Source organism: Pristis pectinata, chromosome 4 (assembly GCF_009764475.1).
Source record: "Pristis pectinata isolate sPriPec2 chromosome 4, sPriPec2.1.pri, whole genome shotgun sequence".
NCBI lineage: Eukaryota > Metazoa > Chordata > Chondrichthyes > Rhinopristiformes > Pristidae > Pristis > Pristis pectinata.
Window position 1 is genome coordinate 51,595,938 of NC_067408.1, and position 14,672 is coordinate 51,610,609.

At 40.7% G+C, this 14,672-nt stretch overlaps 1 protein-coding gene across 1 annotated transcript in view; it reads right to left on the reverse strand.

Annotated features, from left to right (window-relative positions):
- Positions 1-814: 814 nt before the first annotated feature.
- The window catches only part of LOC127569629 (uncharacterized), a 38,321-nt gene continuing 24,463 nt past the window's right edge, over positions 815-14,672 (reverse strand). The window contains exons 12-17 of the mRNA XM_052014431.1: positions 12,666-12,760; positions 11,193-11,347; positions 6,116-6,299; positions 4,633-4,745; positions 3,567-3,660; positions 815-1,304 (exon numbers count right to left, since the gene is read on the reverse strand). Of these exons, the coding sequence (XP_051870391.1) occupies positions 1,197-1,304; positions 3,567-3,660; positions 4,633-4,745; positions 6,116-6,299; positions 11,193-11,347; positions 12,666-12,760 (749 nt within the window). The 3' untranslated portion in view covers positions 815-1,196. The remainder of the gene's footprint in view (positions 1,305-3,566; positions 3,661-4,632; positions 4,746-6,115; positions 6,300-11,192; positions 11,348-12,665; positions 12,761-14,672) is intronic.

Genomic DNA, 14,672 nt, shown 5'->3' on the forward strand with positions numbered 1-14,672 from the left:
TCATAAACCAAAATCACCTAATGTACACAGCAACTTCAAGCTATATCAAGGTGGTCTGGATTTAATCAGCAGTATCAGCAGTAATGCATGTGGCATTTGCTGAATGTGCTGCAGATCAATTTTTCTGACTTCCTGTCTCATCCCAAATGGACACAGCCCTCAGAACTTATACCACTGACAGTCAAAGAGTCCGCTTTCTTGGCAGTGGTGGGACTGCAGCAGGGGTGGGTGTCTGCTTAATGTAAGGTTTTGGTAATAACAATTAGTTTAATGCACATTTGCTGTCATTTTTCTGTATGTTGTCGGATTGGATATCTAACATTACTGCTACTAGTTTGGACAGATTTTGGAACTAACAGTAGCAAGGGACAGAGAGGGTGAAACATCGTCCAGTGCAAATGAGATCAACAGAATATATACCAGCCAATAAATAGAAGCAATGATACCATCCCGAAAGTATGAAATATCCTTTTTACTCTTTTCATCTCAGTCACGGTCTACAGTTCAGGCAGAGGGATTTTTTTCTACAATTTTAATATTTTTTCTTGAAATGTGGTTATCACTGACAAGAATAGCCTTCAAGAAAATGAAGATGAGTAGCTTCCTTGACTATCACAGTCAATTCGACGAAATTACTCTTACAATGCTATTGGTTAAGGCTTCCGATGTGTTGATGAATTAACGGAGAGTTGTGTCCAAATCAGAATGGTGTGTGAATTGAAGGGCAGCTTGGAACAGGTTGGTATTTCTATATTCCTTTTGCACTTGACCCAGTAGATGATAGTGTTCATGAATCATTAGTAGTTTGGTGCATTGTATCCATTATATAATAAACTTGCCAAAAATGGTGCGTCACTGGAAGAGAAAATGGTTGTCTAAGGTAGTGAATGGCAAGCTGCCTTGTCTTGGGTGGTGTTGGACTCTGTTGCAGTTGAACCATCCGGGCAAGTGGCAAGCATTCCATCAGACATCTGACTTGTGTCTTCTAGGAGGTACAGAGGAGTTGGGGAATCAGGAGGTGAACCATTCACCACAGAATATCCAGTCACATTCTGTGCTACTCGTCATGGCAATAATGTAACTAAATAGTTAACTGGTGATAAACAGTTTCACGTTTCACTGGATTTGGAATAAGTTAAACTAATTTCAGAGTGAAATCACCACCAAGGAACTTGAAGCCCTGCTGATATTTCCTCTCAACGCGTTGTACTTCTTGCATTTTCCCTCATTTCTTTGGTTTTGGGAGTTAACTTGACGTAAGCATTCCAGACACGCAGTGTGTGATCCCAGGATGCAGTAATGTACTGAAAAATGAGCACAATGCTGGATAAAAGTCAATTAGAATGGAGATTTCCTAGAGGTGCTGAAAATTACAAACCATTTTGATGGAGTGAATTGGAATAAATGGCAACTGGGTCAATAATTAAATGCGTCAAATTTATGCTAATTACTAATAGAAGAGAGAAATTGAGTTTTTTTTTTACACAACAGATGTTATAATCTGGGACGCATCGCCTTCTAAGATACTGACTCATGGAATGTATTTTCAAAATTAGACCCAGTCCCTTTTTTTTCCATAATTGCCCTGCAATGATATTCTGTCCAATTATATGTCCAAAGTTATATTCGAATTTGGTACCAACGTATTTTCGGGCAATGTATTCCAGATCATAACAAGTTGCTCGTCCCTCTAACTTTGTACCAACCATGTTAACTCTGTCCAATGGCTATTGATTCTCCCACCACTGAACATCATATTTTACAAACCAACCTCCTGTCAAAACCACTCATAATTGGGAAAACTCTATTAAATTAACCTTACAGCTGAAGTTGCACATCACTTGTGCCATTCTGGTAAATCTCCTTAGCCTTAATGTCTTTCTGAATGCATGGTACCTGGAGCTTCCCACAGTATTCCGGTTCTAGCCTAACTGTTCCAGCATAACATGGGTGCTTTTGTATTCTATGCCTCTGTTTATAATACCAAGGACTTCATACCTCTATTAAGATCTTCATCAACTTTTGACACCTAAAAATATCTATATCTTTCTAATCATACACCACCTCTAAAATCGAGCCATTTAGTTTATATTCCATTTCCTATCATTTTCCATAGAATAATACAGCACAACACAGGCCCTTCGGCCCACCATGTTGTGCCAACCTTTAAACTACGCCTAACCCCTTCCTCCCACATATCCCCCTATTTTAAATTCCTTAAAATTTTCTTCCAATGTATAAGGTTTTGAAAACCATATCATTAGTCCTTTTACGGCTTCCAAAGTCTATTCATTGTTCAATGCATTTACAAATCCTATGTCATCTGAAACTTTAAAAAAAAGTCAGGCTTTTAATATTTATTGAATAACAGTAGTCTTAGCCTACTTCTGAAGGCTTTTTAAAAATGTAATAAACAATTTGACATTATTCTTTTCTGTTCATCTTCCAGCCCTTTCTGTATCCGCACTGAGAGTGTCTCTTCAATTCTAATGGGTTTCAGTTTCCTAAGTGTAGGTATTTGGTGATACTTCTGAAAGGCAACATACACAATATCAACAACACACTCTTCACCAACACTGTGCATTAATCAAAGCTGGATAGGAATTGCCATTAAGAAATCTGCAATGGCAGTCATTTACTAACCTATGTTCTTTAAAATAACAATCTATTACGCTTTGGGTTACTGTCTCTACAGGTTTGCCCTCCACCAACGTTAGCTGATTTGCCGTCGTTAGCTGATTCAGAGTCAGAGATGTACAGCATGGAAACAGGCCATTTGGCCCACCACATCCACGCCGACCAGTGTGCACCCATCCGCACTAATCCCATCTCCCAGCACTAGGCCCATACTCTCCTAGGCCTCAGCGATTCAAATGCTCATCTAAAGACTTCTTAAATGCTGTCAATTACCCTGCTTCCGCCATTCTCCCCCCATATCCCCTCTGATCTCTTTCCCCTTATACTAAATCTGTCTTCCAGGTTTATCTAATGGGGAAAAGTTTTCTGCAGTCTACTCTTTCTATATCCCTCTTAATCTTATATATCTCAATCATCTCCCCTCTTAACCTCCTCTGCTGCAGGGAGAACAGACCCAGCCTCTCCAAACTCTCTTCATGAAGGAAACACTTCATCCCAGGCAACAGCCTGGTGAATCTCCTCTATACTCTCTCTAGTACTATCACATCTTTCCTATCATGTGGTGCTCAGAATTGCATGTGGTACTCCAGTTGAGGTCGAACCAAAGTTTTATAAAATTTGAGCATAATATTGCTTTTTTTATTCAATGCCTTGACTAATGAAGGCTAGTGTCCTGTATGCCTTCCTAATTTAGTTCTCTCCTTTATTTTGAACAGTTATTACAATTCACTATAGTATTACTCCCAGGAATGTTTGATTAAACCTTGTGGAGGAAGTTTAATAATCTTTGTCCAACCCCTATTGCAGCTGACCTGAAGGTGCCAGATGCCTCAGACAGAAATTCCCAACACTAATATGCCCTATTGATGAGCAGAAAATGCCCCAGAAGGAAAGGAGTCATAGTATTGGTGCAGAAGGAGCCGAGTTACCTGGGTTCTTTCAGGGATGTGGATGATGGAACGGATTGAATCAGTGTGTCCAATATTTCTCTGCACTTGTATAAATGTTTCGGGGTCATAAACACTGAGGAAATATTTAAGAAAGTTAATTAAACAGAGTGGAGGAGAAACCTCAAGTAAATCAAAAGGATAGCTTTCAATAAGCTTGCTTCAAATCCACAAGAGGAGGTCTTTGATGTGCGTCTTTACTTTTGCAAGGATGTGTTGGCAGTGCAGTGTTTAGGTGACTGAACTAGTAAGCTAACCACTGCACCAAATAGAACTTATATTCAGTTAATAATGTGGAAGTTAAAAAAAAGACTTAAAAAGTTTGACTATGAAACTACTGTAAAAACCCATCTGATTCACCAATGCCTCTCATCTTTACCTGGTCTGGCCTGTATGTGACTACAGACCTTGACCTATAGTTCTCTAGAGCATTAAGTGCTGGCCTTGCCAAAACAAAATTTTTGCGTCCCAGATGGAGGAACAGCCACTAATGGAGGAGGGACGAAAATCAGAAGCATGTCACCAGCTAGATTTGGAGCAACATCGTCAAAGGACTATAGCTCTGGAAGGAGGGAGGGATGAGACAATGGAAGAAATTTGAAATCAATGATGAGAATGTTAAACATCATCAGATCAAGAGCCAATGTTTCCAATATGAACATATGGAGGATGTACATTACTTTATGCTTTTGTGCATCTGAGAATTAACCATTTCTCACCTGATTGTAGTGGGTAAAAAAGACCAGCTCAAATCAGAAAAAAAGTCACAAAAATTAACCATCAGAAATTTGCAGGTGGAGAAAGAATAGGTAGCTTGAGATGAGCAGAATTTGGAAAACCTCCTGCAATATCTCCCTCTGCTGCTTGACTTTAGCAAAAATACCCACACTTCATAATCACATCAACTATTTTGTTAGAATACATTAAAAATAGCAGCCAAACATTCGCAATACCTATTAGATGTTCACACTCTAATTTTCCATGCCAGGCAGCTACCATCCTCACCAACCCCCATCAGTCCATCCATCCTCTCGTTGTCAAGACTCACCTCATGTTTTCCTGAATCCCAGCTATAATACAACCATTGACCTGATCAATGCAAAGACAATTAACCGCCTCTTGCGTGACCAGGATCTGCATACATTGTGTTCCATCTTCACTCTGTTACAAATAAACAGTGAGATCAATGTTGGGAAACACTCAGTATTCTTTAACTGCTGCATGGGGTGCTTATAATGTTATTGCAGTTCAGTAGAGGGTGCAGAAAAGGTTTACCAGGGTGCTGCCTGGATTAGAGTGCATTGCTACAAGGAGAGGTTGGACAAACTGGGGTTGTTTGCTCTGGAGCGGTGGAAGCTGAAGGGAGGCCTGATAGAAGTTTCTAAAATTATGAGAGTCATAGATAGAAGGCTGGTATCTTTTACCCAGGGTCAAAATGTCTAATACTAGAAGGCATGCAATTAAGGTGAGAAGGCAGAAGTTTAAAGGTGATGTGTGGGGCAAGTTTTTTTTTTACACAGAGGGTGATGTGTAAAATGCGATGGGTGCCTGGAATCCACTGTCAGGCGTGGTGGTGGAGGCAGATACGATAGAGGCATTTAAAAGGCTCTTTGATAGGCACATGAATATGCAGATAATGGTGGGATACGGACCACGTGTGGGGATCATTAGCTCAATTAGTTTGGCACAACATTGTGGGTCGAAGGGTCAGTTTCAGTGCTGTAGTGTTCTATGTTCTAGACCTGCACTTCCTTGGCAGCCCACAGTAGTTTGCCCATATAATGCCTATATATTGAATAGCAATGTATTGTACATATCTGCTCATTCCCATGTGTCAAGCCTGGGTCAGAAGATTGTGGTTTTGACCTTTATTCCAGGGCGTAATCCTGTCTGACATTTCACTGCAGTACTGAGGGAATGTTACACTATCAGAATCGCTTGGATGAGGTGGATATAAAAGTAATGTAGTTTGCAAATAGCAGTGGAGTCCTCCTTCTGTTGTATTTATCCATGAAGTCATATTACTACAACAGATAATCTTGTGTAATTATCTGTATAGTGTTTGTGGGACCTAACTGTGTGCAAATTGGTTATATGTTTTCTCTATAGAATGATAATTATTTTTCTAACATACAGTACATATTGTCTGTAAAATGTTTCATATTGCACTGAGTGAAGGCTTACCTACAAATGCAATCTTCTGCCTCAGCAACAGAACACTGCATACCACCTCTTGCACGACTGTGGACTTGTCTCTGATTGTTTTTTTTTGCACTAAGTCTTATTTTGCAGTCTTTTTTTCTCTTCACTGCCTTGTATAATTTATGTATAAACTAACTTTTGTGTGTTGTCTGAAACCACGTGCCTGTGACACTACTGCAAGCAAGTTTTTCATTGTACCTGTACCTCATGGTGCTTGTGTACATGACACCAAACTCGACTTGACTTGACTTGACACTCCACTTTCGTCTCCACCAACCCAGTTTCTTCAACTGGTTCTGGCATACCACTGTTCCTTGTGATGCACTTACCCAGATCCGGATGGTCCCATCCTCTGAACCACTGAGCCATTTATTTAAGAGGGAATGCCACAAGATGGAAGTGATGTCGGCCTCGTGACCTTGCAGAATGCTCACCAGCTTCATCTCACTTGCAATGGGGCTGAAGTGGCGAATGTAGACCATCCCATCGCTTGAAGAATAGGCAAACTCATTCCTAACCAACAGTAAGGGGTTCTGGATGAATCCTGTTTTCAACAGCTAACATGTACTTTACCCATCACTATCAATCAAACCAACAATCAATAACAAACAAAGATAAATCAGGTTACTTTGCGAGGGACCCTTTGGTATAAATTATTTGGTGGAAAAAAATCATTGAACTCAGAAGCCCCAACCTATTGGTAGTACACTGGTGCTGCTAGTGGAGCCACTACCTCACACCTCCGGTGACCCAGGTTCAATCCTGACATTGGGTGCTGTATGTGTGGAGTTTGCACCCTCTCTCTGTGACCGTGTGGATTTTCTCCAGATCCTCTAGTTTCCTCCCACATGTCAAAGATCTATGGGTTGGTAGGTTAATTGGTATTGGTTTATTATTGTCACTTGTACTGAGGTACAGTGAAAAACTTGTCTTGCATACCATTCGTTGGCTGCTGTAAATGGTCCCTTGTAGGTGGGTTGATAGAACTGAGAATAGGTTACAGGGAAAATTAGTGGGGAAATGGGATTTCTCTGTGAGCTGGCATAGATTTGATGGGCTGAATGGGACATTTCTATACTGTAAGGAAGTATGAATAGGAAATTAGGCAGGTTAATAAATTTGAAGCTTAATACATAAATTGCTAATAATTGTTTTTCACAATTGGTGTGAAATTTACTTTAATCAATTCTTGGAGTGTGTGATCTTTTGTAATGCTGGCAATTAATGCACACGCCCAGTTGTCCTTGATACGGTAAAGGCGTTTGGCCACCCCTGCTGCAGTCCCAGCAATGAAGATGTCCTCACAGTGCTGTGATACAAGGGAGAGACATGCCAAGCCACTCCAGAGGGTGGTTTAGAATTGCTCATCTTGATGTTAGACTGAGATCATGGGTAGGCCAGACTAGGTAAGAATAATAAGATTTTTCCCTACAGTGGGTTCGTGAACCGTTTTGAAAGCACAAAACTGCAGATGCTGAAGATCTGACGAAAGGCCAGCTCTGCTTCACTCTTCGTCGATGCCATCCGACTTGCTGAGTATCTTGAGCTTTTTCTGTTTTTATTTTATACTAGTGAACCAAATCCTGACAGCTTTGTGGTCGCTTTTACTGAACCCATTTATTTACTCAAAGGTTTGTAAAATCTGAATTTAAAATCCCAAAATCCCTTGGCAAGGCACTGTCTAGGGATCTACATTACTGGTTGACATGCATTACCACTATGGTGCCGACATGTGTAATGTGTCTTCATAATCTATACTTGAACTAGCAACACACAAGCCCAATGGACCTTGCAGTGCGGAAGTTTATTCTAATGGCAATTCAGTTTCAGATTCCAGCACCATTCCAAACCTTGGCTGATCTGATGAAAGTCTCTGCTGTCATAACTCTAAGGAACGTGCAACATGCAGGAGGCAATTGTATATGAATGATCCACAATGAAAAGCTGCTCAAGGCTTCTCACTGCAGAAGGGCAGCTGAAGATCCAGGTTTGGTTTAAAGAACAACTTATATTTATCCAAGTGGGCAAAGGAAAAGGGAAGTCTAGAGGCAAGTGTAGATTTGATCTGGAGGTGGTTGGAGATGGGTGGGCCCAGGTGACAATGGAGAAAAAGCAAGTACTCTTAGTGTAGGAGAAGATGTGGGACTGGAAAACCAGTTTAATGTGAAGCAGGAACTCAAGTCTGCAATCAGCCAGTTCAGCCACGGACAGTGGAGATGGATGGGGTTGATGGCCAAGGAACAGGGGCTAAAATCAATGTTTCCCGACCTCCTAATGTTTAACTGAAGGAAATTACTGCTCAGTTTCAGATAAATTGTGAGACAAATTAAATGTATGGGGGTGTTTGACAGGGTTGACAGCAAGGATGAAGAGAAATGTCCTGCGATCTCCAAGAATTAAAGATTAAGCAATTTATAATTGAGCGGTCTTAAGATCTGTTATTTTAATTTTCTCTGAATATTTTCACTTATTTATTGTATAAATAGTGGCGAAGGGGGTGAAATTATCCATTTGGACAACCATAGTCCATGAAAATTGATGCTGAGTGACCAGTGAGGGAACTGGGGAGATAGGGCAACTTGACAAGGAAAGTCTAGTAATGAAACTGCATTTGGAAAGGCTTCAGCCAGTGCAGTGTCTGAGCTGGGAGTCTGGCACAGGGAGTAAAGAATAAAAAGACTGCTCAGTGTTAAACTTTAGAGTTTTTTTTCCAAACCAATTTTGTTGTGTATGCACAGTGAAATTGCTTGCACTAAATCCTTTATCACTTTTTGACAGGCTTTGCCCATTTATTGGAGTATGTCATGTGAATCCCATTACCTGTTAATCATTTGTTTGCTAATAACACAACCTGCGACTTGGAATCCCTAGCAACCAGATGAATATTTACTACTGTGTATACTCTGGGATTTAAGCAATGGCCAGACAATAGACAGGTTTCTGGTTTCAGATTGCTTTTATGGCAGTTTAGATGCCTGCAATTTTTAATTTTTTTGCCCAAGTTTAGTTGTTTCTATACCTCCGGTCACTGAGTCTGTCAAAGGTTAATTTCCAAGGTGTCTGTCCCTAACCTTCATACTACCCTTTGGGAGCATGGGATGGAGAGAAGGATAAAGGATGGGGGAAGGAAATGGATAAATCCTAGGAAAAGGGTTTGGGATCACGACCTGAATGAGGTGGTGATTGGGATGTTTTGAAAGGAGGTGACTCAAAACAGAGGTCCCATTTTTTTATGAACGTTATTACTTTTAGAGAAATGTAAGGTGATAGGCAATAGGGGCATGAGTAGATTATGCACACCTCTCAGGCCTCGATTTAATAACATGGCAAGCCTTACACTTATAGAGTCATACCGCACAGAAACAGGCCCTTCAGCCCATCATGTCCATGCTGACCACCAAGAATAATTTCTCCATTAATCCCACTTTTCCTCTTGTATCCCCATCAACTCCCCAATTCCCTAATATCCATCCCTGGTCTCCAAACCCTGAAATCCTTGACTTTTTTAAGATCCCAAAGATAAATTGACCTTAGTCTCGAATATACTGAAGCACTGAGCATACACAGCCCCTGGGATAAAGAACTTGAAAGAGAAAATCTTAAATAACCAGTCCATTTTCCTGAGACTACAGCCCCTATTTCTAGTTAGTAAACAGTCTCTCAGTTCCCAATATCCAGGCTCTCTCAGAGTCACATTTGTTTCATCAAGATCACTGCTCACTCACCTAAACTCCACTAAGAAGATGCCCAACTTCCCTAAATCACGCTTCTTAAGGATAATTCCCTCATTCTAAGAAGTAATCTAGTAAATTATTATTGTATCACTGCTATGTACATTATTCCTAAGGTATGAGCATCAAGATTTCTCCCAAGAGTGCTGTGGTGCAACAGTTAAGTCTCTGGGCTGGATGCCAGTGTTCTGGACCATTGATCAGGAGACCTTAACGGAGTGGCTTCTCTAATTCACATGTTCTGGACGTGTCAGAGTCTTAAAAATATTGGACAGAGGTCTTTAAAACTTTTTCTGTACTTTTCAAAATAAATTTTAAACTTAATCCTTTGACTGCATTATTTGGGATCGTTGGAGAAAAAGATATAACTTTGAAGGCTTCTGATTTCCACATTCTGGCTTTTATTTCTCTTATAGCCAGGAGAGCTGTATTGCTTAAATGGAAGGAAGTTACTCTGCCTACTCATGCTCAATGGTTATGGGATGTTACGTCACACCTGAATCTAGAGAAGATCCGTTGTTCAGTTTTTGAATCTAACTTAGACTTTCATACCTTGTGGGGACTTTTTTTTGAATTATTTTCAAAATCTCTGATTTGCTGACTAAAATGCAGATATTGGCTGACATTGTTATGTTTTAAGGGTTTTTCCTTGTTTTTTCCATCAAACAGCTTCGGTTTTTGGTAGTGGGAGTAGATATTTTTTATAAAATATTTCAATTTGTTTTCCTTTATTAACTATTACATGTGATTATTAATTTAGAGTATTGTGATCTTAAGTATGATTTAACACAGCATATTTAGTAGTATTTTTACTCTCTTTCTTGATGCATGCACTCTGTATTTCTTTTCATGGATTTAATAAAAATATTGTAAAAGAAAGGAGACCTGAGTTTGCATCCCACCAATAGCAGTTTGGTCATTTAAATTCAAACAATTAAGTACAATCAAGAATTAAAACAAAAGCTAGTCCCTGTAACCATGAGACGACCAGATTATTGTAAAAACACATCTGCTTCACTAGTGTCCTTCAGGGAGAGAAATCTGTTGTCTTTACCCACTATAACCTGTAGGTGACACAAGAGCTACCATCTATGGTTACTCTCAGCTACTTCCTCAGTTCAAGGGCATGAAAGATTAACACTACCTTGCCAGTGACATTCACGTCCTGTGACAGATAAACAAAAAAATCTTCCCGAGAAGCTTTGCCAAAGCCCAATACAATTGCAGAAATAAAACAGAAAATGCTGGAAATAGTCAGCAAGTCAGGCTGAAACATTAACTGTTTCTCTTGCAAAAGACGCGGCCTGACCTGCTGAGTATTTCCAGCATTTTATTTTCTTATTTGAAATTTCCTGCATTTGCAGTTTCTTTTTTTATTTTCACAATTGCAGAAAGATTTCCTTACTCTTGTTTTCTAAGCACTTTCCAATAAAACAACATATCATTTGCCTTCCTAATTGTTTGATGCACCCACAGTTTAATTTCTGCCTTTATGGGTGATTGAATTCTTTGAGAATATTTGTTAGTGTGTTTGTGCCATGTTCTTGCATAGCCAAGTGTATAACCACATTGGTTAACTGTGTACAGTGGGAATCCTTGAGGGCAGCTGTTTAGAAAATTAACTGTGGATTCACATAGATTTATGAGAATAATTTTTATGCTGACCACAACTCACCGCTTTGTGCTGTAGGCAAGATCTAAAATGGCACCATCACAGGCCAGTTCTGGTATATTGCCACCCTCACCTCGCGCAGTGTTGGAGAATGTGCTGTACAGCACACCTGCTTGCAGATCCCACACACATAATTGCCTGTCCCAACCACCAGAGATCTGTCAAACATCAGACAGCAGCATAAAGGCAAAGGTAGTAAACAGTCACATCTGCAAGACAAACTAACAATTTTGCTTTTACATGTGACTCTGAAATCTAGTGGTACTTCCTCTATACTGTCCCATCAGACCAAAACACGTCAGGTATGGCATGAGTTAAGATAAAATGCCACCATACTGTCCCATTGGACTCTCTCAGGGAACCACAGATGGGATCGATAAATAGTTTCCTCCATACTGTGTCTAAACTACTGTGATTATTTACAGAGCAAATTCATGTTTAAATAGATCACAGATTTTTGAAGGACGTGCATTGATTTCAGACATGGAAGATTTTATTCCCTTCAATCAAGCACAATGGTTGTGTCAATGGTCCATAATTTTCCCCTGGGTGGAAATATCAAATACAAGTGGGCATAGCTTTAAGGTTAGACAGCGTAAGTTTAAAGGAGGTTTACAAGGCAAGTTTTTTCTTACGCAGAGACTGGTGGGTGCCTGGAACACACTCTCAGGGGAAGTAGTGGAAACAGATATGATGGCATTGTTTAAGAGATATTTAGACAGTCATATGAATAGGCATGGAATGGAGGAATACGGACTATGCAGAGACAGATGGTATTAGTTTGGATTGGCATCATGATTGGCACAGTGTTCTAATATATGGGCAACGATGAGTTGTCCTGCTCATCGCTGACCTGCAGACGAAGTTCTAACTTGCCTAAGGAGATCCCTCAGTGGGAACTTGAATTTGGGGGCTGGTTCTTGCAGTGGGACCAACTGGGCTGAAACCTTTGGAGAAGCTATCTCTGTGCCAGGTCCAATCTAGCGCAAGGTCTTTTTGTGGATTCCCCACCACAAGTGGTGGGCAGAAATGAAATAAATATAAAGATTTCTCCTCAACTTCAACAATGTGCCTCAGTCCTGTTATCTGGGCTGTGCCTCAGTATAAATTTTTTCCTATTTTGTTATAGCTGTTGTCCTTGGTGCTGACTGCCTGTGACTAGGGACAGTCTTGTGTTCCAAGTCCATGTTTGCTTGAGATTACATTGCCCTCACTCCCTTCAGACGCACACAATCAGCCGAGAGAAGACATTTTGGTTCCATTGATCTGGGTGATTATAAATCCAAAGTTGTTAGGTCAATACCTTTTGAATTACTGGGAAGCTAAATGATTAGGAACCATCTTACTAGCATCATCGTCACCTACCCCAATAATACTCGTCAAGTTCAGGGATCCTCAGGTCCAGTACATGAAGGGTCTTGATGTGCGTTGACCTTCTAGGCCTTGTGTTAGAGGAGCTGAAAGGAGTGAACTCACCAGGTAGTCAGTGTCGTAGCCTCGATCTCTTCCAACCACGGCGACTCCTCCCACAGGCTGAACGTGATGAGACAACACCTTCTTACAGACAAATCCTACATCAGAAAAGGACTGCAGTTAGTGTCTTTGCACGTGTCGGAAGGTATTGGTGTGCTTAGTGCATGGGTATGTGAGGAGACAATGTGTGTATGTATGTGCCATTGTCATGGAGTTGTACAGCACAGAAACAGGCCGTTCAGCCCATTGAGTTTGTGCTGACTATCAACTGCTCATTTACATTAATCCTACAGTAATCCTATTTTATTCTCCCCACAGTCTCATCAATTTCCCCCCCCCAGATTCTATCACTGACCTATACACTGGAGCAATTTACAGTGGACAATTAACCTACCAACCCACACGTTTGGGATGTGCAGGGAATCTGGAGCAGTAGGGAACCAGGAAGAAATCCACATGGTCCAGAATGTGCAAATTCCATCGGCGGCACCCAAGGTCAGCATTAAATCTAGTTTGCTAGAGCTGTGAAGCAGCAGCTCTATTGGTTGGTGTGTATGTGCGTGCATGTGCATGTGTGTGTGTGTGCATGCAAGTGTGTGCACGCACATGTGCATTTGTGCATGCGTGTATGTGTGTGTACGTTTGCATGTGCACGTTTGCGCTGGTGTGCATCTGTGTACCTATGTGCATGCACGTGTGTGCACGTGTGTGTGTGTGCACATACACGTGTGTGCATGTGTGTGTACGTGTGTGTGTGTGTGCACATGCAGCAGTGAGCTGTAGCATCAGAAAAATCAAAGTAGATCAGGAGGGACAAACAGACATGTAACTACTTTTCCTCCATCTCCCACAGAAGTTCCTGTAAAACATGACAGAGAGGTGGGTGGTGTATGGGGCAGTTCAGTTCAGAAGTGGGAGTAGCAATTACCTTGGGTTTCTGTTCTGATTCCTAATCAGTGACTCCCTGCTGGAACGTGCAAGTGTATGACTGATTAGGTGACGGGGTTGGGGGCAACTAGTAAGTACTCTAATAATCAAATTACCTACCAGAACAATTTAAAACTAGGATCTCCAGCCTTGTGTAATTCGAGGGAAGAGGAGAAAAAGTAGAACTGTGGCAATGGTGATGTGACACCAAGGACAGGGATTATTGTTGATTCATTATAAGGTTGCTTCATCTGTGTGATTTGTGCCCAAGCATTTTCAGCACCATAATGGTACCAATGACGGCCTAAGAAAATGAGAAAGCTCAATCCTCCCTTAATCTCTCTGGACGAATGCCATCTCTGAATGTCCCTTAAATCTAATGAGAATCCTTCCCAGAACTGTTTAATGGTTGGTCTTCACCCATTGAACAAGACATAGACTGTTTTCCAAGGAAACAAGGATAGAGAGAGAAAAGTTCAACATCAAACTGTTCTCCTCAAATCACCCCAGGAAGGACAAAATGGCTTTCTTTCTGACAATCAAGAGAAATGATAACCTGCATTTGAATGGGTTCATTTGTATAATTATACACCTTGAAGTTTTTCTTAGGGTATCATCAAATAAAATTTGATAACAAGTCATGTTTGGGGCATAGATACGTTAGGTAGGAGGAACTTCTCCCAGAGCAGTGCATCAGTTTAGGGTAAGGGGGAAGAGGTTTAGAAAGGATCAGAGAAAGAACAATTTTACCCAGAGGGTGGCTGGAATCTAGAACACACTGCCTGAGAGGATGGTGGGGCAGGTACTCTGACATTTAAGAAGTATCAAGACGAGAACTTGAATCATCACGGCGTAGAAGGCTACAAACCAAGTACTGGTAAATGGGATTAATATATGTAAATACTTGATGCTTGGCATGGACATAGTAGGCCTATAATAGCATATATTAAGATAGGAGATAAGAAGAATGGTCAAAGAGCTTCTTAAAAGTGAAAAGAGTGATTAGGATAAATTTATAAAGGAAATTCCAGGGCTTAGAGTTAGGGTAACTGTAGGCAACTTTAAGATTGCATTATGTATTAT